Source organism: Osmia bicornis, chromosome 8 (genome assembly GCF_907164935.1).
Source record: "Osmia bicornis bicornis chromosome 8, iOsmBic2.1, whole genome shotgun sequence".
In the NCBI taxonomy this organism is placed as follows: Eukaryota; Metazoa; Arthropoda; class Insecta; order Hymenoptera; family Megachilidae; genus Osmia; species Osmia bicornis.
Window position 1 is genome coordinate 10,470,941 of NC_060223.1, and position 24,187 is coordinate 10,495,127.

Here is a 24,187-nt window from a genome sequence, read left to right on the forward strand (position 1 = left end):
AAAAATGATGAAAGTTTGCTCTGGCGCGAACGAGTCGATCGAAAATTAAGCGAGCATGTCGACAACGGAGTCGTCGAGGTGAACCAAGCACTCTGGAAAATGCGTTCCCGAGGAAGATTACATAGCCGAACAGCCGGCAAACAATTCTATTCGTACGAGCAATTCTTGTATAAAATTCCACGTCAATTAATCCGTGTTAATTAAAACGGCAGGTAAAAATTCAGCGCTAATTGAAATGGAACGAGGAGGGAGGAAACAAAGTAGAAGGGCTCCGAGGTGTCGGGATGCGAAGGTTAACCCTCCCCTTCGAACGATCGATTCTTTCGCCTTTTGGTAGAAAATGCTTTCAGGTGTTCAAGGTTCCATTAAATGGATGAAATTGTACTCGTGTACATTACATCGAACATTTATTTTCTTCGTTTCCGTCTTACCCCGCTTGTTTTCCTCAGCGAAGCGCTTTGGTTGGCCCTCTGATTCGTCGACCTCGAGTTCGATTTGTCATTGTCCTTCACTGAAACAGAGAAAAATCGTCGGGTCACCGTGGGGAAGGGCTTAAGGAAGCGTTGTTTTCTCTTTGTCATCTATCAACCGGGGGGCCCGCCTATACGCTTCCGGTTTCACCGATTCGATCGAACGGAAAAGAACTTGGAGGGAAATTTTGACACCTTATTGACTATTACGTCTAAGTCTATTACGTCTCGAAGGGTGCAGCTGAGTCAGTCGTGACCCAAATCTACGAGTGTATTTCATTAATAGCAATTGCAATTTTATTAATAGTATTAATTAAATGCGATGCAAGCTGGTAATCGTCGTTCGAGGGTTAAATAGAAAATCGTCAACGGAGATATAGAATTGTTCGATCAGTGTCACGATGTTACTAGCAATGGTGAGAAATAAACTAAAACAGTGAACGTCACGATTGATATTCGTGATTGATAAACAGCCACGGTTGTTTATGACGGTGACAAAGTTCGTTTCCAGTGAAAAACAACGCGTTATCGATGTTTGTGACAGTTTCGCGTGGCAGGCCGAACAGAGAGGCCAATTCATTGTTACAACTTCTCTCTTTCTTCGTGCCTATATCTGATCGTATGTTCCTGTTTTTTCGCGCTCTAAACGGAAAACGTTCTGACCTAACGCAAAAAAGAGTAGCCATTAAAAACGATAACCATCTGGAACGACGTTCGTCAAAGCTATTGCGTGACCCCTTTTGTTCACGCATTAAAACGCTTTGCGTCACAGACGCAATATTTCTAAAGACGGCTTAAAGGTCGTGACTTTACAAGTTTAGAAATATTTTTAGGTCCTTTTAACTCGAGCTTGACACGATCAGACGATTTATAAAGGAGATTATACGTATATTTAGGATTAACTATATGTATATAAAATTTCGTTTTATTTCTTAAGACCTAAATGATAATCAAAGTAGCGATGATCGCTCTATAAATAGCCATCGTAATTGTCATTTAAGCGGTAACCCAAGTAGTAAAAAGAAGGTTCGGATAAAGCTATAATGGGATATTGCCTCCCTAGTCTAGCCACGAACACGCACCACGAATAATTCAATCGTTCTGTTATGAGCACAATTCGCTAGACTTTACGAGCAGACCACAGATTAACGTCGGGATAAGAAAATTGGAGGAGAACGGGTCTGATCAATTTTGATCGATACCACTAGCGAGTGGTAAAGCAGACGATAACAACGGTCTGCGAGCGATAAACGTGAACGCAGGTCGTTGGTACGATAAACGGATTGTTCATGGTTGAGCGAAGCTTTGATCGAAACATCGTCGTCTATCTGTCTGAGTATAATCGGGTCATACTACTTACAGCCCGCGGCAAATTGTTTAGGCCCATCGTTGTCTGATATAGTTTCGGTAAATTGAAGCGTTTCAATAGCAGTACGTGTTTACAGTACCGACGAGCATAGATTGTTTGTAGTAATTAATGTTAGAAAATACTGACTACACAATGATGAAGTAGAAATAAGTTTCGTCCAGAAGGAAATTTCGAGTTTAAAAATCGCGTCACCTCAGGGCTGAGTATAAATCGAGCTATACTACTGAAAGTTCACGTCGAATTTATCCGTAGCAAAAGTCCACTTCAAAGTTCTTTCGCGCTGGTACATTCGAGCGAGAATAAAATCTAAAAGTGCCGTATATAAAAATGGAACGTTTAATAGTTATTTTACCGTCAAATTGGATGTGAAAATTCAATCGACGAAGCTTCAAATTCAGAGGATCAATGTTAGCTCACGTTAGCGCTTCATCGCGATTAAAGATGTCATTTAATATGATTTCTAACGTTTCACTGAACGAGACGGGGTCGATTTCATTACGCCCTATCATCAATTATGCCGGTTTTGCTTCGAACCAACACGTCACGATCGTATCTATTATCAATTTCGCATGAATTATGGTGTTCGTGTCACGTTCACGCTACTCGTGACGTGGCTGGTAAATGTTGGCCCTTAACTTTGTCGAAGCATGTCAATGGAGAATCAGTGAATCCATTATCAGGTTACGAGAGACAACTTTACCGATAACGAGCGACCTTTTACCGTCGAGGCTCATTTTTTTCTTTTTAATCATGTAATTTTAAAGGCTCGAGGACATCAGACACAGAGAGTAAACGTTGGAGATTATAAGGGATAGTTTAAATGATCGATGCGATGCTTGGTTACCTGTTATTCGCAAGTGTTTTCCACCAAGGCTCGAGGTGTCTGTTGTCAGGATCGGCAATGGCGGGGAGAAACCGTCGAAAACTTCGATCCGTGACAGATCGATACCTCGCCTCTCGCAAACAGTGTTCAACGCCTCGCTGTAATGAATATTTAATTACTCCTAAGCTGGACGTGCAATGTGATAAATATAGAGAGGGAAAAGGAACACGATACTGTCTCAAATTATTTATCTCCGCTTCTGTTTAATTCGATAATTTATGACAACTAATAAGTCCGAGTAAACTTTCGTCCATTATTCCAAGTAAAACACTTAAATTTTTCATAAGAGATCGCTATCGCAAGCGCGTGACGCCCACAAGTGTCGTTCGTTCTAACCACCTTTGAAACAGATAAAGATCATCCCCTGTAACTACAGTGACACGTCAGTGACACGTTACGTGAAGTGTTCAGCATTCAACATGCACGAAGTCGAATCAATTTCTTGAAAATAGAGCAGAGTTTAAGAGGGAATGATTATTTTACAAGTGGTAAAGAACGTGCTAACGGTACCTTAACAAAACTTTGAGAGAAAAGTAGGTGGAAGTAGAATTTGCTTTGAACGCGATACGTCGTGATCTAAAGCTCTTAAAGTGCAAGTAGGTTCGACAAGATTACAGTGGAAAGTTCGAGCCACCCCCTCGAGTATAATTCATTATTCACCGACGATTAATAATCAACGTTACGAGGTCAGTTCTCGAACCGTTCGTACTGACTCTGGTGGTCTTGTTTCAAGGCCGTCGCGCCGTTGAATTCGCCCATTTCATCCAGCCCTGACTTGGGAATTCTACGGAATTGCCGTTCGTCGTTGCTATTTACGAGCTCGTAAATCGTTTGAAATTTCATTTGCTCCTGACACGCGTCGTTCGCGGCATTTTCAGCCATGAGCGAACACGACGACGTTACGTCGCGTTCGTTCGACCAACGTCCACCGTGATAATCGTTTGACCGGATGTTAATCATAAAATACAGTAGTTTAACCTTTAACCGTTGACGTATGCTTAATAACGTCCTGTACATTTCGTTTCCGCTTACACCTTTCCACTGATTTATAGTTGCAAGTAATTTCAATCTAATTATGTACACTGAATCCTCCTGATAACTTACGCCAGACAGGTGCCTTTTGTAGCAGGTAAAAACTCGTCCCGGTCTAAGGTACTCGCTTCGTCGGAGACGTCGAAGCTGACACTGAAGTACTCGCTACTAGATACCTGAAAAATTGATTTTCAAATTTAGACGTTCTGGCTTTGACATAGGGTTAAGTTACTCCGACACGTGACACGGAAACTGGAGAGCACCGTTATTTTCTATTTTACAGAGAGCCAATGATTTACGATAATCAAATTTTTAATTGAGTACCTAAATGTGCCGAGTATGTTTCATTGTATTATTTGGTTAAAATAGCTTTTGTTAAACTATAAAACAAATCCTCGCACCACTAGGAATTGCAGCTAACAATTCCCATTTTCCCAGTGAAATTGGGTATTAGTGGTCAGACAAGTAGAATGAGGCCGCGATGGGTCAGTCAAGTAGATCAGATCCGCGCGTGGTCAGACAAGTAGAACAAAGCGGTATAGTAAAGTCAATTCGCAAACGTTAGTTTTGCCCTCATAATTCGATCACGAAACCTCTTGAGATCACTCGAAACTTTCGAATATGTACACGCACAAGAGAACGATACTAAAATATTTGAAAAAAAGAAAAAACGCAGGCATTCGATTCATTGGATGGACAAATTGTTTCCAGCTGAAGGCAATTTTTTTTTATCCGAGTGCTTTTCGTATCACGAATTCATTTCAAATATTGCGCGAGTTTCTGAAATTTTCGAGGCACATTTTTCATTTCACTGCAAACTTTGCCGAGAAGCATGAAACAAAAAACTTCGTTATTGAACTCGATCAGACCGTGTCGAGTATCGTTCATTGATGAGATTCTCGAGAGCAGAATTTTTTTAAAACCGTCGTTTATGAAATTTTTCTTTTTTTTTTTTTTTTTGCCAGGTCTCCTCGATCGACGAACTTTTCACGAACAAATTCAGCAGGCTCTCGTCCTTGGACACGTCCAAAACTTAAATCCAGCGAATCGATAATCGCGCTAGGCAGCGACGGCCCGTTTGCGCGATATCGATTCGAACCAGGGCCAAAAGGACGTTTCGCTGATCCCGCAGGGAGAGTCACGGTAATTCCGACTCGTCCATAAAAATAAATACGCGTTCGTGATAATGCTACAAACGCGGCCGTTACGTTCAATCAAAGTTCTTTTCAAAATTCTATGCTTAACGGTTGCCTCGACCGGATACGATCACTTGTAAGGACGATAATGGGACTTAATCATAGGAAATTTGCTAGTCGATGTGGTTAAACTGGTTGTTTCATTGCCTGAAATCGATCAGTCATTTTACCGTCACTACTTGATCGCTCCACTTTCACCAGGTATATATTTCTACATTTTAATAATTCTTCTCTAGTTGGCGAGGGATCAAGTTTATATACTGTGGTGTCGTAAATTGTAATATAGCTTACGGTTACGTAGGCTTTAGTTTTGTCTATAAAATAATATGACGGTAGATCGTGAGTGTGTGTGGTGTTTGAGGATTAACGAAGGAGAGAAGGAGGAAAGGTAACTGTTTGAAGTGGAGGGTACGTGAAAGAGAGCAACGCTAGAGTTACCAAACCAGCTCAAATGAATTTAAGTTTTTTAATTTAAAGTATGAGTTGATTAATTAATATTTTACTTACCTGTGATCGAGACAATTTGTGCCTGGAGCGATTTTGATGGGCGGACTCGACGGACGCGGCGTTAGGCACAAGAAAACGAGGATTACTTTCTACATTTTGAGGTTGATAGTGGTGGTGGAGGTGATGGGGTTGCTGCTGCGAGGGTCCACCCCCCAGATGGTGATCTCCCGTGTCCAGCATGCTGCTGCCCAGAGCGTCCAACTGGGTCAACGACCTCGAACGCACCTGCAACCAAACGGAATTTTGCATATTTTTCAATTACTCTCAGAACAATTTATCATTCGTAATATATTCGATAGTGAAGTTTCCTAAATGCACATTTAGAGCAACGAAAGGATTGAAATTATTGGACATCCTCTGTAACTAGGTAGAAGTGAAATGTGACCACATGTGGCCGGACAAGCTGAATACGGAGAAGAACAAAAGCAGTTTTATTGAGAATCGCAAACTAGGTCACATGCATATCATCCAAAATATCCTAAACAATATACGTGAGTGAACGTAGACCGTGATTGCATACAAATTGTTTAGTAATTAAGGGGTTCGCGAAATTTCTGGCAATCTTAGGCCAGGACGTGGCGAAAAATAAATTCGACGCTCTGGATAATATCGTGTCGCGAAACTGGGTCATCAACGATCGATTCTTTTACCAAGTATCGATCATCCTTCCCGGGACCCTTCGTTATCTCGATCTACCTACACCGTTTCACTTTTATCTAACCCTTTCGTTCATTTATTCACACCTTTACGAGCCCTCTTCTCGTCGTCGACAGTATCTATTGCCTCGAATTCTTGTTGATTTCAGCAAAAAAAAATAGAATGGAATCGTGTGCAGAGAGATGTCGATTCTTATGCTCTCTAACGACCTGATATTGATCTCATCGAACACGAGTACGCGATGTTGTGCGTATCTTGGAACGTGCACTGATGTGTACAACAGAAGTACTGTCGATACTCGCTAGGGAATACTTTAAACGATCATCGTGAGCTAAACGAGCTCTTGAACCAGAAAGCATCTCTCTGGTATATCTCGTTTTTACGCTACAGATATTTACTTATCTATTTACGCGGGTTGAGTCTTCTTTGGCTTGGAAGAAAGTGTAACAAAGGAAAGAAAATAAAATGTTTTGGGGAGGCTATTGCGTTAGACGCGAAGAACGAGATGAAACGTGGTCGGACGAGCTGAATATTAAAAAGAATAAAACATGTTTCCAGGCGTCAAAGGAGGATGAATCTGATAAAATATTCTCGATAGTGTATGAATGAAGATGAGGTAGGAACTAGTAGAATAAAAGAAGAAGAACGATAGAAATGAGTATTAGATCGTGGAAAGGAAATCTCCAAGGGTGGAATAGATCCAGATTTTTTTATATTCCAGAAAGAGGAAGAAGATGATAAAAATAGATAGCTACGTAATCACGTATTAGTGTAGAGTGTTGCGGAGGACAGAAACGATTTTTCAACGACAAGAGAAATGGTCTTGCTGAGCAAGACAAATTTCCAATAAATTAATCCCCGATCATGGAACGTGTTAGTTACTGTCCACAGTTGGCCGCTTCCTGATAAATCAACTCGTTGAAGCAACGCGACGATTTCACGGAGAAAAATTGTCGCAAAGATGCGTTCATATTTTATCACGTTCTTTATACAAGGTGCTCCAAAAATTTTATTTTATATCTTCGATTTATCGTCTCAGGAGAAACTCGTCTCTTCCTTATCGAGACACCCTCTATCTATGTATATATATATTTTAAAATGTATCCCAGAATACGAAATATTCTCGATTCAGGAAATGTGAAGATAGCCGAGAAATTCTATTTCGTTTACCTTTCGTTGTCGAATGGAACGTATGCAGCATGGAATATTCGAAGAGGCGCGCTTCAATTGTCGATATTTTACGACTAAATAACAATCTTATGAATATAGGATAGTCTTGCTGATTTGTTTCTAGTTCTTCGAAGAGACGACGGAGATCAATCAGAGTCGCATTTACGAATAACATCGAAGTGGGTCAAGTGACTTCAAAAGAGAGAGTAATCGAGCTTTCCTCCTCTGTTTGATAGCCTGCTTTCAAGTATGTTTCCGATACGTTCCTTCGATGTCCTGTATGTTCGAATTAATTTAAATCACGATGGAATCTGGAACTCCGATATTAATGAGCTCCGCTAATTCTGGGCATACGTATCTTGAAAGTTTCGAAATTTTGAAAACTTCTTTTCAATACGTTCTCATTATCCAGCATTAGAAGAGGAGATATTTTATTCCCAACTACCTGAGAATACCTAAAACTTTCCCAAACTTTGTAATAATCCAAGTGTATCTCTGACCCAAAGATCTCTCATAGTAACGCAAGAAAATTACAGGAGGTACATATTAGAGGGTGAAAGATACGAGGCGTAAGGGAAAACGGACAACCCATTGTCAGACGTATATTACAACGAAACGTGACAAGTATTGGGTTCTCTCGCAACTTTTGTCGGACGAGTTCGTTATTATACCCAGCTTGATAAAGGCCTTACGAGCACGCGCGCACTTAATAACAATACCACTTAAGACACCTAAGTTATGGCACGTAAAATCTTTGTTCACGCGGCATTCGAACAAAGATTATGCTTCTCGTAACCTTTAGGGTAAAGAATCGCAAGCTAATAATAATCGTTAAAATTCTTGGAGCATTTCGCTCCTCATCTTTTCGTTGTTCCTAATTCACGCGTTTTATTGGGTCTCCTGCGAAGAAGGATAAATAGAAATGGCCATGGCAAGAAGCCGTGTAATGAAATTCTCTGGCCGACACCGGGTCCCCGTCATTTATTACTCGCTAATGACTGGTCGTTTCATTTGCTTGCGCTCGTATAGAGGCCCTGGTAATTGTATCACGGTACGTCGGTGCCAGATGGAAAATGGCACGCGATGAATGATACGCGGTGTACATTCCGAAACGTCCGGATGGAATTCCACGAGCACAGGATGCAGCCTACACTTCTGATTAATGGTTTGACCATTCGCGAAGCTCTAGGATACGGTTTACTCTTGTTGCTTATGACGATTTTCCTACCTAAAAATGGCTGAGCTTCCAATTGTATTTCACTTCAAGTCACCCCTAAAGCAATCAACTTGTTAATGTCTGTGAAATTAACATTACGTCAAAACAGTCCAGTGAGAAATAATTAAACAAAAGAGTCGAGCAGAATATTTGAACAGACGAGGGGCGAAGATCGTTCTTTCCAAATCGTTTCTCCTCCAGCTGTAAAAGTGACGACCCAATTGATGTAAAGTAACAAACGCGAGTTACTTTATATGCACGGCGAAATTCTAATTTCTCAGTCGACCAATCAGGAACAAAGCATTTCAGGTTATCATGGAAAAAAGACAGGAGGATCTTTGCGTGTATATTAAAACTGAAAAATTCGCTGAATTTGAAGGGGATGATTGCAATTCTAGTAAATCTCCTGGTAAAAAGTGAACAAAGGATTACGAAAACCTGTGGTTGATGTTTGTAACCGTAGTTGGGAATAAAATGTTTTGTGGACCGAATAAAAACTACCGGGGAAACGATAAAAAAAAGAGCAAAAAACGTGAACAAACGATATAGAATCGGTGGCCGCACCAGCAGGGGCGCATTAAAATAACGTTAACCAATTCCTTTGAAAAATGACTGGCATATTTTTTTCCTCAGAGAACCAATATGTACAGAATGAGTCGGCAGAAACCAAAAGTAACTTTTAATTTGTTAGCTACAGGAGAAAAAGAATAGAGTAAAGTGAGCAATGAACGTACGTGAAAATGATTGAAACAAAAAAATCATACCTATTGTACGTAGAATACATGCAGTGCAATAAGCTAGCGATACGTGTGCTTATATTTTTTTTCTACCTCTTGTTCAACGTGAATGCAGTTCAAGCAGTGAATAACTGCGAAATGGGAATACATATCCGGAAAACGCATGGAACTACCCCGTATGTATTTTAACCGTTCCAGTATTTCCAAACGATGGTCCCGAAAGAGTATCTTGCAAATGAAAAATTTCCTTCGAACGCCGTGTTGTTATTTATGCGTGAAAAAAACCGCTTGCTCCATTTATTTCATCGTGCATAAAGATACACGACGAGTATATGGAAAAATCATTTTTATTTCCCTGTTGGGACTCGTCCGATATGAAATTACCATGTATTTTATTTATAAAACGGTTTAGCAATATATAGAGTGTAGCAGAAGCATAAACTTAAATATTTAACTCGCTAATTGAATTTGCTGGTTGTTGAATTAATTTCGAATTCGTAGATTGATAAATAAATTCGAATATCGTGTACAGAAAGCAAAAAGGTACTCAATGGAAAATATCGAATGGTATGGATACACTTTAGGTACTCTGAAGAGTCGAAGAAGAATCAAGAGTGAAAATCAGCGTGAAAAGTCAAATCTCTACGGAATAACAGGTCGTTATCGGGTCAGGATCTCTTTCTTTCTTTTCTATATTTATACATTTCACTGAATGTCGCCGGGGGGTTGGTGTTCATCCATTTATCACGTAACACGTAGACGAATTTCATGGCGATACGTGACGCGACAGCGAGGGGAAACGCAAATACATGTTCCGGTGAAATATGATGTATTACGGTATCCTGGCCTTTTTCTCTTTTTTCTCGCATGCTCGCATTTCACGCACCGCGGCCATGATTTCGGACCCGATTTGTTTGACACGCTTCTGACGGTGCGTTTTCATTCATCACCGAGCTTTCTTCAAGCTCGAAATGGTATCATATTGTATATGGGGTCGAGTGACAGGGGACGATGATAGAATTGTTTAGAAGCTATCGATTCGATGATATTCGTGCCGAAGATCGTCGATTCACCCACATCAAAAATCACAGAGTTAAATAATATTTGACGGACGATTCCCGGTATGAAATAATCTGTTTAAAAAAATAAACTTTTACCCGGTGGAAAATTCTCAAAATTCTCCGAGCCAGTTGAAATTTAATCACGCAGGTTCTCGATGTCGGGAATCCGATTGTGGCCTCGCTCCCATTAATCTTCCTTTAATTATGAGTCATAATGGAAGCGGTAATCGCGACCGGCCTAATTGGAAAATTGCTGGCCGCGAATTTCAGGAATCTCGACCGTCTCAACTTTTCCAAGCCTGGTTGGCACGGAAAATCGACGATGGAGTCTCATCTTTATCCTTCTAGGTCGCAGTAGGAAATCGAGGATGGAGGTTTGATTTCGACGGTAAATAACATTTCCATCGAGCCGAGAGTGGTTCCCGATTTGAGGTCGAAGCTTGCTTCGATAAATCTGCAAATTCAATTATGGCCACGGTTACCGATTCACCCGGAAACGGAGGAACTTGTTACGATGTTCAATGCACGACCAACAAACATGGTTGAACAACCTTAGATCGAGATATTACGGGCCACTCGGCCTTTTGAAAACTTTCATGCCTGGAGAAAGTAGAAGAGTGTAGGCTGTAGTTGTTCGCCAAACGCTTTTGTAAAGCTCAACGAGATTTTCCCGGTTTTTTGTCCGAGAAAAGGCCGTGCCGCCAGGTCGGTAACGAGCCTTCTGCGTGGGATTCAAACTTTAGGACGAGGTTCTGTTTTTCGAAAAACCGGAACTGAAATGCTCGCATGAAAAAGGTCAGCGGTTCCACCTTCAGGGAATGTCGGAACCGCGTTAATTACCGAAAATTTCTTTCACCATTTGCTGTGAAACGACTCACTTCCGTTCTCTTGTCAAATAAAGCGAAAGATGACCATTGTTTTAAGGGAGCCCTCTCGTCTAATCGCTCAAAAAGTAGAAAATAGAAAAATTGTTTTAGGAGAACTTTTCTCCAAATGAAAATATCTCATTAATGAATCTATGCGTGAAATTTTCCCTCTGCATTCTTCGAAGATTAGCTTCTTAAAACTATGTTAATGAATATGGTTGAATTGATTGCGCGAGGAACAGAGGTTATAATGCTCCAAGAATTTCACATTGTTTCATAATCATTCTATTATGCAGATTGTTCTCTAAAGTGATTTCGAAGCAACAAAGTACTAATGAGCGGTCACAGCAACTAAACGTCGAAATTCAGAACCAGTTGTTAATCGGTATTTGGTCGAGCGGTTTGTCAGAAAGGGTGTTATTTGAATGAATATGAAAGGCTTATTTGGCGATTGCACGTAAATGGTTAACCCAGGCAACAACAAGGCTAAATTAACACTTCCGTGGTGTTTCAGAATGCAGACTATTGTTTCCAAGGTTGGCATTGTTCTCTAACTATAAGACAGGCCAATTCCGGGCTTTTATCCCGGTCATCGATGCTAATTAAATTGTGAACGTCAAATGAACCCTGTTCATTTTAACATACGCCTTCTATCCCTCACATTTTTCAGTTCATTTTGAGAGAAAAGAGAGCAAGACGATGTTGTTGATTTCATAAAATTTTCTTCTCTTGCTCGTTTGAACGTAGCCACGAGGTTCGTTCAATCCCCCTTGACAATATTCTCGATCATTCAATTATTTCTTGGATCGTATCAAAGTGAAAATGAAAAGCAATTTGCCGAGTTAATAGTTTTCATGATTAAATAAATTTCAAAGGCAAGCACGCAAAAGTTTCGTGTGCGAGACAGATTCTGTGTCTCGTTTCGAATATTAAGCACGAACTAAATGTTACGTATCGTTGCACGATATTTTCACGCTAAGCCGGCTAGCAAATGTACCTACTCGCTTCCCCACAGATTAATTTACACCGGTATTAAGTTGACGCCTCGTAATTAATTCTTTTCCGTTTTTCCTTCGCACGATAATTCGCGCGCAAATGTTACCCGACTAACATCTGATACATTGCGCGACGAAACATAGCGTGAGACGCGTTCGATAATTTATTGCACGCCCATGCAACATTAATTACGTGCCGTTACGGATACAAAGGCCCGTTCCTCCGGAAGTTATCCTTAACTGTATCGCAATGCTAACCTCATTCACGTCGACGAAGATGCGTTGAACAATCGGCCGATCGTACGCTTGAATAACATTTCTGAAAGAAGTAAGTAAACGTTCGCTTAGATTGATGGAACAGCACAATACAACTCGTAATCGTAATACTTGTCGCAAAATGACGTTAATGGTACGAACTTGATCCGTATCACGTTATTAATTTCTTACAAAGACATGAATCATCTGTTCTAAGGCACTACTAATCGATGAGATTATATTTCGCTTAGGGCAAAGGTGAATCACAATAGGTGAGTTGTCATGGATGGTTGTAATATATGGGTCATCGAGTACTTTGCCCAACGACGTGGTTTCAAAACCTTTTGTCGTACTTATGTTAATTTTTCATTCCGTCTAAGGCAGAATTGAAGCGGTTTCGAGGGAAAATAAGCGCAAGCTTTGCAAACGATGCAGAGTGGATCGATCGGTGAACGTATCGAATTTCGAGGGTGTACGAAGAACGTGTGTAAACGGATCGGTTTGCGGTAAAATATTGACATGATTCAGTGGGCAGCATTATCGATGCGTGGACCGTTTTAATGTGATTTCACGCACCCTATAGGACGCCGCGTAAACGAATTTGGATCGGTGGTCATCAGTAATTAACTTCTCGCGAAATAATTTGCCGTCCTGTGCAGTTGTCGAGTGAAAACGATGGCCAGAGATCGTATCGACCCAGTCACCATCGAGGAAACGATCCTCCACTTTACCGTGTAATTGTTCCAGCGTTCCTGGACGTCTATTCGACGGGAAACAACGAGGAAGATTCTCTGGGTGCAATCGATCGACGTGTCTTCGAGTCTTCTCTATTGATTCTAACGAAATTTTTGTCGTTCTGTTGTCTTCGCTAGTCGATTTATTTCAACAAGAAGATATTCGATTACAGATATGAAGTGCAACGTCTAACGAAGGTTGACTAATAAATTAACTCGTGTAGGTCAGTTGGTACGGCGTAACTCAAGTATTACAAAAATGAACAGAACGACCGTGATGTTTAAGGTTTCCCAACGAATTGCCCAGGTTCACCGTTTACAAGGTGGTTACAAAGGTGACGAGTAATCATTAATCAATCTCGTCATCTACTTCATTACTCTCCGGAAGAAGAAAGGTGCGAAAGAAAAGCCCGAGGATCGATCGAGTGGCGCGAGGAAAACATTGTCCAGGTCGAGTAATTAATTACCAGGGTAAAAATGAGGCTACAATCGATGACGATTCGTGTCGCGAGAAATTCCCGTGGTCGCGGCACTCAGTCCCAGTTCAATTTGTTATAACAAGGGCGCACGGCGAAGCTGGAGGAAAGAATAAATTCGGTCAAGGGTGGCTTTATTGCATCTATGGTAGAGGACAAACCACGAAGGGGAGCCGTCTTTGAAGTAACATCGATATGAATCGCTTTCGCGAAACAACCCACCCGCTTCGCTCGAGGGGAAAGCTCGGAAAAGCTTCACGTCTCGATGAGCAAAACGAGTCTGTATCGTTGCGAAGACGAGCATAAAGTCACGAGAAAGTATTGAACTTTGAACCGTGGAGTTTGGATGGCGAAAATTTGACGTATGTCGATAAGAATGGCTATTCGTTGTGGAAAACGAGTCGTTTATCGAGAATTCGAGCAACGAGCAATGAAAGGTTTTGAAGACTGTTACGATGATTTTATTTTTGCTTATTTTTCTTATTAAATTTTAACAACCCCTTAAAACTCGTCTTACCAACGCGTTCTAGTTATTGAAAACAATTTCGGAGAATCTCAAGATCAGTTTCAAGTATCGTTGTAAAAGCAGCTGAAATTTGTCGATACTCTGACAAGGGTATTCTTGTTCACAAACAAGGTGCTTCTGACAAGGTTCTCCAGCGGATATCCGTTTTATATAACAACGTTCGTTACAGCTCGCGTCCAAAACGATCTTGCATCGAACCGAACAGCGTAATCGATAGAATTCGAAGGTATAATTGACAGATACTCGAAACAAAACTTTCCATCTCTTAAAAGAATGTATAAACCTTAACGAGAAGTTGTCCAGGAAGAAAAGTTTCCACGTCTCGAACGGAACAAAGTCATAAATTTTAAACTTTGTCTGTACTAACCTTCGCACTCCACGTTACTTTTTCCTTCTTCACAGTGATCCGGACTACTGAATGTTTAAAGCTCGCGATAAGTTAACTGGACGTGAAACGCGGTAACTTTTAACACATCTGGAAAGCTTCTTCCAGTTTCGTCTGAATCAGTCCTAGCAGTAACCGTATAACACGATTATTATTTGAAAAGTATTTGTGCAAGTTTTAGAAAAGAAAGAATCAAATATTTGACAAGCGCGAAATAGGTATAAGTGATGGAATATCCTTGAGGGACGATGTAGGTTCTCGAATGAAATGGAAAACGGACCGAAAATCTCGCCAAATCGACTGGCCACGATGCAAATAGAACACGACAGATAATACCCCTTTAACGTCCTCGATCCCTCCCCGATGGACACTATTCCCTCGTTCCAGAAACAGTGAAGCGAGGAATTTTCAATTCTCGGACATGATGCGACCAGGGAAAATCCGTATTTGCGTAGACAGAGTCAAGATTGATTCGTCAGCTGGAAAGCACCACGGTCGTTTCAATCTTGCCTGCAATCTTCTAATATCGAGCACGAGAAAAAAAAGGGTGATATAACAGGGATGGAACATTGTGTGTCATTCTCGTCACCTCCTTTTTCAGGCCTTGGAATGTTTAACTGGACGCCAATTTTCATTGGCTGGAGGACGAAGAAAGAATGGTAACGATGAAAAATATTTTTCTGGCTCGTTTCCAAGGTCAATGATAGCTCAAGTAGACTATTCTTCTTCCAAATCGCTGCTAATTATCCAGCTCATTCATAAATTAAGTTTGCAGATTTCTTCAGATGAAATTAGAGAGACAATTGCAAAGGGTTAATGTGTTCCTACGATATTCAATATTGATATTTATGAGCTCCGAAGGATTTTAAACCGGTGGAGCTTCTCCAATTTTCATTTAGTGCAGTAAAGCTGTTAGCCAAGTTAATCTGATATCCAGAATGAACTCATATACGTTCTATTTTGATATATACGTACATATATAGTATGTACATACATATCTATACATACAATATGGAAGGATAGCTTAAACGACCAGAAAGCCAACTGAGACAGCAGGAGATCGTTCCAGGTTTAATTACCAAAACGCTGAGGTCACCGCGCGTATAACTTAAAATTTCCCGGTACACCAGTGCCAACTGCTGCGAGATTGCGAGTTAATCGAATTGTCGTGTGCCTAGCTGTGCAATATCCCGCTCTCTCGCCAGCTCGATCAATTTATTCTACCGTAACCTCCTAGGAATCGAAGACACAGAAATACTCTTATCCTACGACTTTCCATTATTCCACAAATTCTTAACGAACCTGAACAAGGCTATGGTTGATCTTTAATTATCAGATCGATAATTAAATTCGCGACCCCTCTGCATAATTTACTTTGGGACTGTTCAAATTCTATCGTAAAAGGATTGAAAAATTATCACAGGCATGGCAAAAGATTAGCAATTCGAATTCTTCGTTAAATATTTAGAAAAAGCTTGCAAGAGAAATGCAGCTAGAAGTGGAAGAAAGTCGTCAGGGTTTCGTATTTCCTCGAGAATTAATGAAAATACTGGCATCACTTAAGCTGGCTACGAGGAGACTAAATATTTCGCATCTCTGTCTGCTTCATGCCTGATGTACCACGGCAAGCTCGTATTGTACGTCTTCCACGGCATTGTTTGTGCGTGCAGCGTCGACGGGAAAGCTTTTTACGGGTCAACGAGCGATACAGAGAAGTCATGCAGACCGGAAGAACAGTTCCGCTACGGTGAACAGAGGAATGTCACGGTGGCTAGCGAGTACTTAATGTCAGCCGTTCCCATTAAACCGGCGAAACGGCCACCAAGGTCTCTAGCCAATTCTGGCCAGCCTCGTTCCCTTTTTTCCCTCTTTCCTCGAGCCGAGTAACGCGAGAAAAGAATAAAAAGACGTAAGAGATCAAAGGGGACTGATGAAAAATGATTAAACAAATTCTAGCGATATTACTAGAAGTGAAGAATAGAAAATTGAAGAAAAGTAAGGTAGTCTTAAAAGTTAATGGACTATCGAGAGGGATCGATGGTAGCGATTATGAGGGACTTATGAACTGGTCGCACAGTCTCGTTAGTTACCACGTTGCTCGTTCAATGGTATAAATCAACGGTGCGGTTTCAGAGTAAGGAGAAACTGTCAAGCGTTTACGCCCTGACAGCAAGTGGAATCGGAGAATGTGCAGGTGGAGGACCTTAAAGCTGCGGAGTACTCGACGTTTCCACAGACTTAACCGTAATTAAACGATGCGGTTCTAGTACAGATGTGCCGCCATCGGTTTGCGACTATTTTCCACGTGTTGACAAACAATATCGTATCGATTTCAATAGACAACGAATAATATCGACCGCGCGATGAAACTTTGAATAACGAACGCGGTCGACCACTAAACGGACCAACAGTTTCTATCAAATAATAAAACTTGCTTCGAAATCATTAACGCTTCGATTACTTCGTTATTTCATTGGACCTACGATTCGTTTCCTCATCTAATGGGAGACTATTAATAAATTTATAAATTTTCAAGGAACATTCTATTGAGAAGAGAAACGTTCTGTAGACAATGTTATCGTTTCGCTGCTCGTTATTTGCCAAATAAACAGAACCGTGTAGCGATTCTCTCGCCGGTGAAATAGGAAAAGCGTTAATGGCCGCAATGTCCCCGAGAGCAAGGCGAGTTTGCCTCATTGCAGATCATTAGCGCCAGTTTCGTTGCTTCGCTAAATTCTATTGCAATAAAGTTTGCTTGATTCTCCATTTATCTTCTCTACCACGTACCGTGTTGTTCCACTTGTTCGAAGTAAAACATTCCGTGTATATTATTGTACTTTATGCTGTCATTCGGCTACCTCGATGCACTATAGGATCAACAATCCGCTTACCGGCCGCGCCTGACAACACGCGTACTTATACTACTTGTATGACGCGCAACCCGTAACCCGCGTCTTTCCACAGAGGCTTATTGTTAAACCCATAAATCCATATGAATTTGCGACAGTTTCAGGTGCTGATTCATGTTGCTACGTGACAGTTTTCTACTGTGATCTTTATGGCTTTGTAGAGTTTTCTATTTTATGTAATAGATTGCAATAGATTGTTAATGCCTCTAAGTTCACACGTTTCACGTGAACATTACTTTTATTAATGTTCACGTTCGTCGCTAATTGCAAATCCTGTTACGTGTTAGTTTCATGACGGACATGCAGAACCAGTGACCCGAATGCATTTAAAACAGCCAGTAACCTCGCGGCTCGGAAAGTCGAATTTCGCTTAATCAGCCATTTGTAATCGCGTCGATTCAACTGTGATCGATGAAACGTTACGGAAATAATCACTTTTCATCTATTCATCGCTGATGACATTTCATTGTATTAAACAAAATATATCAAGGTTGAGGAATGATGAACGATTCTTCAAATGGTTAATTTGATGTTCCATGGATAAGATGTATAGAGCAAACAAAGAGTTAGGCAAGTGCGTATTTCATGTTATGAGAAGTGGAAACGATCTTAGGCGAGGTAGCGAACAAAAGCAAACGCAAGAAACAACTTATTGTCTGACATATAGAGCGGCACTCAAGGTTTCTGCATTTCGAATTTAATGGTCTTCCTTGCTGCATTCACAATGCACCGTTCGAAACAGTTCCAAGAAGACGTCGTCGGTCAAGCCAGAAGAGCGAACAACCTTTTGTGCAAGTAATACCGTAATATTTTTACGGAATACTTTCTTCGTTTAATTTATTTCAATTAAAGCTCTTGATTAATCGTTGCAAATAACAATGAAATACTAAACGAAGCACAGGTTGGAATAAAATGCAATAAAATGGAACAATGATAAATGAAACGGTAACCCGACGTCCTTGTACTTTTTACAAATCCATGTTCGTACTCATTCTTTATCCTTTCCATGGCAAATACATCTACGATAGGTACACCTATCCGACGTCTTTCGACAGAGTTGAAATATTTCTTTCGGGGTGTAAAAAGTGCACCGGCATGGTCGATAAGGTTCGACGACGACGAGGGATAGGACGAAAAGCTTGGCAAAGCTTTTCACGATGCTCAAGATGGCTGGCACGGAGCCAAAGATTATCCGAGGCATCGTTCCTCCCGAGACTTCATAAGCGAAATGAGCGACCCTCCTTGTGGATGCTATTGAAACCCTTTCGATCCTCTCTACGTGGGCCAACGTCTTTTTTCTCTGATCGATTTCAGGGGATAAATACCGACGCCTACTCGCAACCTACCACGTGAACAGCCTGCAAAATGAATGATGCATGCCCGCTACCCTGATGGAATTTCAATCTGTTTTCTGCGGTCACCGATCATTTGAACAGTTTCATAGAGAATTTCTCTGTTCGTGGAATTTGTGATTTGTGGTTGATTGGTTGGTTGGTTCGTTGGATAGAATCGAGACGGCCTTTGTAGGTAGGTAACTTTTATGGTGTTAGTTGATTCTTCACTAATTTTCATGTTATTACCACATTTGTCATCATAACAATAGCGAGTGAAATCAGTGATGACAGTGCAACAGATACGAGAGGAACAAGAATGAATAATCCTATTAAATCTCGAGGAAACAGAAACCGAAATAGCTTTTGAATACGATGAATGTTTAAATGGGAACTAGTTTGACATTTACAGCACGAAACTGTTTGGCATAAATATACGTATACTGTTATTCAGCCTCTCGAACTATAGTTGCTTTCACGGTATCGTGTTCCCAGATGCATCCAACCGAAAATTACTCACCCCACCAGGGTTGTTACGACATCGCCCCTGCTTCCTCTATTTCGTACTGCAAAATCGTGACCGCACGAATTTTGAGCAGCTGTTTTTCGAGTGACGATTAAACGTCACTCTCGCAAACGCACCTCACAAAGACCAGGAAAATTACGCGATCCTTCAAAACTTGGTTACTAAAGTTTCAGCGTTTGAGAACGAGTAATTAAGTAAAACCAAAACAAGGAATTATGCAACGAAATTTCAATTAACGCTTTAAATGAATCTTAAAATCATAACTCAACTATTATTTCAGCGAATATCAGGATAACAAAAAAGAGATCACAAAGATATCTGAAATACGAGGAAAATGGAGATTTCATGTACCATATATTGGTAAACGTAAATCTAGGTTGGATTATGGTCGAACCAACGGAATCATGGAAACCGTAAGAGCTAATGATAACAGGAATTTAGTCATGTTTAACGTGCATCCGACGCAGCTGCTGTTAGACTATAAAGTGTTTCGAACAAGCCACCTTCTTCTGCATCACTTAAACTGGCGGCTGCGAAGGGTTCATAAATTTCCTTTATGTCTCAAAGACAGTCTCCTCTGGTTATGTAATTTGAAATTGTATAGGAGCATTAATGACGTTCAGAGCCTAGCACCGGTGGTAATAATTCTTTCGCTCTATTGGTCGGGAAGGTTGTTCTTTATCGCATGATGTGCAGATACCTCGAGAATATCATGGTCGAGATGAATTTTTTGTATTTTATGAGCGTGAGTATAGGGGGTTCCTTGTAAGGAGAATGGAATAAGTTTGCAGTGAATCATATATAATACATATGACGTATAGAGCAGCCAGTTCTTGTACGATCATTTGTTTAGTACCAATCATGATCAGTAAACTGGAACTATCTAACATAGAATTGTACGGTTCTCCTACCACTGTCATAACACAATAGATATCGGAGAAACTTTGGTGGACCACCGTCGAAACTTCGTTTCAGATACTGTCTATATGTATGTAGTTCAGATTTGTCACCTTGTTACCATCATTTGTTTCAATCATGTTAGAGAACATTAGATATGACTGGGGGTCAGAAAAAAATAGGAGATTGTTCTTCCATTTTCATATGAAATGAGATGCATAGATGTACACAAAGAACCTCTAGCCGCTCGGTTCGGCAGGCTTTCTCTTAGTATTCATCGAGTTTTACAGCTTTTCAAACGGCATGATAATACGACGAAGCCAAAGAATTCCAGTGGCGGCGTATCAAAAATTCAGTCATGCACGCAAAGGACTTGATAACGTTGACAGTGACTTATAGATCGCTTCGTTTTCACCGCGTAGCCTACCGACCTATCGAACGATCCATCAGGTTTCCACTTTTCCAAACACGATAAGTCGAAAATTTTAACACCTTTCGTTTGCACCTTCTGTTAAAGATCAGGAAAAATTTCGCCATCGAATTGTTCATTTCTGATGTTGCATTGTCGGTAATCTGTACTAATTACAGACAAGGGATGCATTTAATTCCTCAGTCTCTATGATACTTTCATCACACGGTACTTAAAGTTTTAAATTTGTTAAGAGCGTTAGCGGATTCATGGCATTATCTTTCAGTGACATTCAAAATCCGAGGAAATGCTGCAGCGTCTTCTTTCTGTGAAACGTATAGGAGGGGAACAGTTTTGTTACCGTCACTCGTTTCGGAAAATGTTAATCCTTTCATAACCAGTGTTCCATATAACCTACTTTGCTCGTCCAATTAGGGGAAGAATAAAAATGGTATTACACTGAGGTGTGTAGGCCACATGAACACCAAAAGCTTCGTTCGAGTCTTTGGTTTAGCTACTTACGACGAATTTGCAGCTGTTCGAATCACAGCTCGATCGAAAAACAGTTCCATTCGGATCACGATTTCCCGTGGCAATTATCTTTTTCTGTGATCAACTGAAAGTGGCAGACTTTTGTGCCGTTGGCATGGAACTAGGTCGCGCAGCCCGTTGGATGACTGGGCGGAAAGTTTTGAGAATCCTTAGCCTTTCGAAGGCCTATTTCGGATGGGAACATGTGTGCCAGCTGGTAACACTTTATCCGGTTAATAGCTGGGAACGTAAGGAATTAATATCCAGAGGAATTATTAAATTTCGCGTTTGGCCTTATCTCGCGTGTTGCGGCCAACTCGAACGGGCACGTTTTCCTGAAAATACGCCAACGATCCCTGATAACATAGACGAATATAGACCATTCGGCTAAAGAGTTTCAGTTAATCTATCTTCCAGTTACACTGCACGCAACGATAGCCCAACTAGACTTTCATTAATTTAGGAAACGTTCTAGGTTGTTGGACGGGAAACGTGTAATTTTCTTGAAACTCCGAAAAGTTGGAAATTTCTGCTGCCATGTTTTTACAAGCAACGCTGTTAGTCAAATGGAAGAAGTTGTAGGAACGTAATTTCCGAATCGTTTTAGGTTATAGGTCAACTAGATATTACCTGTTAAGCGAGGCGTATTTGAGCGTACAAGAAAACCATCGAAATGATAGCAACAGCTTCGAGTACTGTACCTGAACGCGGCTCATCGGTGGCGACACCACCAGGAAGATTCTCATGGTAGCCTTGAGAAAGTCATCTTGGTTGCGGTTGGTTTCTTGCAGAGCGGTCTCGGAGCTGGCGCTGCTTTGAGTGGTTTTACGGCGCACCTTGCGCCTGATGCTGCCGACTAACCTTCGCCAATCCTGTCCGGAACAGGTTGCCCCAGCACCGGACATGGCACCTCCACCGCCACCACCCCCGCCCCCGTGGCTGGGCGCATCCTGGCCCTCCGATGACTTCGACGGACTTAAGTCGCTCCGACTGGAGCGTCGACTTTGGACACCTCGGCTAGGAGTGCCAGCCGATGCGGACACCGTGCCGCTTCCTGCTCCCAATGTTGAACCAATAATCGGGCAACCATTCAAGGGGTCCGTACCCTCGGCGTTGCTGAACCCTTCCACTGGCCCGCCACCGATGGGCCCGGTTGCCCCACCACGACCGAACGAACCAATCGCGTATCGTCCGATTCCGCTGCCGATACTGAGCCTGCGTATTAACCTACGCAGGCTACCACCTTTCACCTTCTTAACCTCTTCGTTCTCTTCCCCGGAACTTTCCACCCTCTGCCCTCTTTGGCTGATCAATTGCAGGGCTTCTTTGATTCTCCAGTTTATTTTGGCCAGCGACGATTGATATAGACGGGGTGGATCAGGTGTTTGGTCTCTTCAGAGACCAGTTTAGGTGCTTTCAGTTGCTTCGGTAATGGCTACCTTCTCATCGAGAAAGGTCTACAAGTTGGGCTGGAATGTTCTTCTTGGCACCGTTCCTTAGATAGGGTACTTTTATGTCTGGAAGGACCATTAGAGTTGCTCGTTCTTACCCTGCCTCTAAGAGGTCCCCGGACACTTTCGGTCGCCTTGAAGGGTCCTAAAGTCACTTTTGCCGTTCGTTGTTCCGGTCGGAAATGATTCTCTCAAGTGGTTATTGCCCTTCGATCAGACCATTTGCTTTAGGTCGCATAGTCTAGGCTGTCGAAGAGGAACTAACCCTTGACGTAGGACCGTTGAAGTAGTTTCTGGGTTACGGAGATCAGCTTAAATTTCGCTAATCGGATTTCTAATTGTTTTCTAGGACTCGGCGAAAGAGTCGCTTTACGTCAGTCGTAAAACTCTCTGTCCTCGTTAATGAACCTTCTCAATGAAATCGATGCTTTAACCTGGCGAACCAAAGCTTCTCTCCACGAGAATACGTAGCTTTCTCGTGATAGTTACGGTTAACTTTGTTGACACTCCAACCACGTAGATCGTCTGGCAAGTTGATTTCACTAGAAGTCACGTTTCTGAAGTTGAACCGGACGGTTGCATTAAGTCCTTGCTACTGAATCGACTTCTCTCCTCGTGAACGCACAGAATACGTCTCGGAGATGACACCATTTGCCTAATGGCATCCGAGCGAACGTCCCGATAATCGTCTTACTCTTTTTTCCCTTATCGACCAACAACTTGAAAACGATACCGCGTCTAAAAGTGCGTCGTCGACGACGTCGAGTTCGAGCGACGCCACTTTAGATCACGAAATTGAATCGAGTCGACTGAACGCCCTTAAGAAAAGTTCCTTTGATCGTTCTCGATCGATTCGTTGAAAATCTGATCGACACCATCGGTATCATTTGGTGCACGATTGTTGTCCTCGACGAACCTGCTCTTTCTATGGAAGCTGGTGGAGTGAAACTTTGGATAACTTGGTGGCTCTTTCACAGCCGCAGTTTAAACGAAGGCCTTTCGAAAGCTTTGAAACGATTCTGAAACTTTGCGACGTTTCAGCTGCTCTTAATTCGTGGCAAATCGAAGGTCCATTATTTCCATGGAACTGATTCGACTCGTGGTAGTATTTAGTACTCTTTCTAACTTCACTTTCAATGGAACGTCGAACAATTTACGTTTTACATAGTATATTGCTTTCTTTTTCTCTCGTTGTATGTTTTTCTCATCGTTCGTTAACTATGCTCACGATTGGCTGGCGTAACTTTGCTTTTCTTCAGGGATGAATGGTCGGTTTTAATTTTCACGATCAACGCGTGGCAGTTTGCGTTGTCTGGCATCTGTACAATCAACGAATCGACGTGTCAGTGAGATTCGTAACGAATTTCGATCTAGGAACCGTAGATTGGAAAATCGAGTCTCAGAGATATTAAATTGGAGTATTTTTAAAAGGGTAATAAATAGCGTTGTACACGTGTCGTAGCGAGTTGTTGACCTGAAAATAAAGCTACCTTAAAGGGTGGACGCTTTCGAGAAAATCTTCTCATCCTTCTAATTATTCACGGTAACGGATCTAGTTGTATTCGCCTTGAACCTAGAATCTAGTTACTTGAAAAGCT

The 24,187-nt window shown here is 41.5% G+C and overlaps 1 protein-coding gene across 15 annotated transcripts in view; it reads right to left on the bottom strand.

Moving 5' to 3' along the window:
• The window catches only part of LOC114877671 (pleckstrin homology domain-containing family G member 5-like), a 50,613-nt gene that overhangs the window by 5,515 nt on the left and 20,911 nt on the right, over window positions 1–24,187 (bottom strand). For 14 of the 15 annotated variants that reach the window (XM_029190555.2, XM_029190553.2, XM_029190556.2 and 11 more), the window contains 4 exons: window positions 5,458–5,682; window positions 3,827–3,930; window positions 2,684–2,820; window positions 432–511 (listed from right to left, as the gene is read on the bottom strand). In XM_029190555.2, coding sequence (XP_029046388.2) covers window positions 432–511; window positions 2,684–2,820; window positions 3,827–3,930; window positions 5,458–5,682 — 546 coding nt within the window. Of the gene's footprint in view, window positions 1–431; window positions 512–2,683; window positions 2,821–3,826; window positions 3,931–5,457; window positions 5,683–21,839; window positions 23,802–24,187 lie in introns of those variants that run through there. The other variant, XM_029190566.2, reaches the window with a different exon arrangement.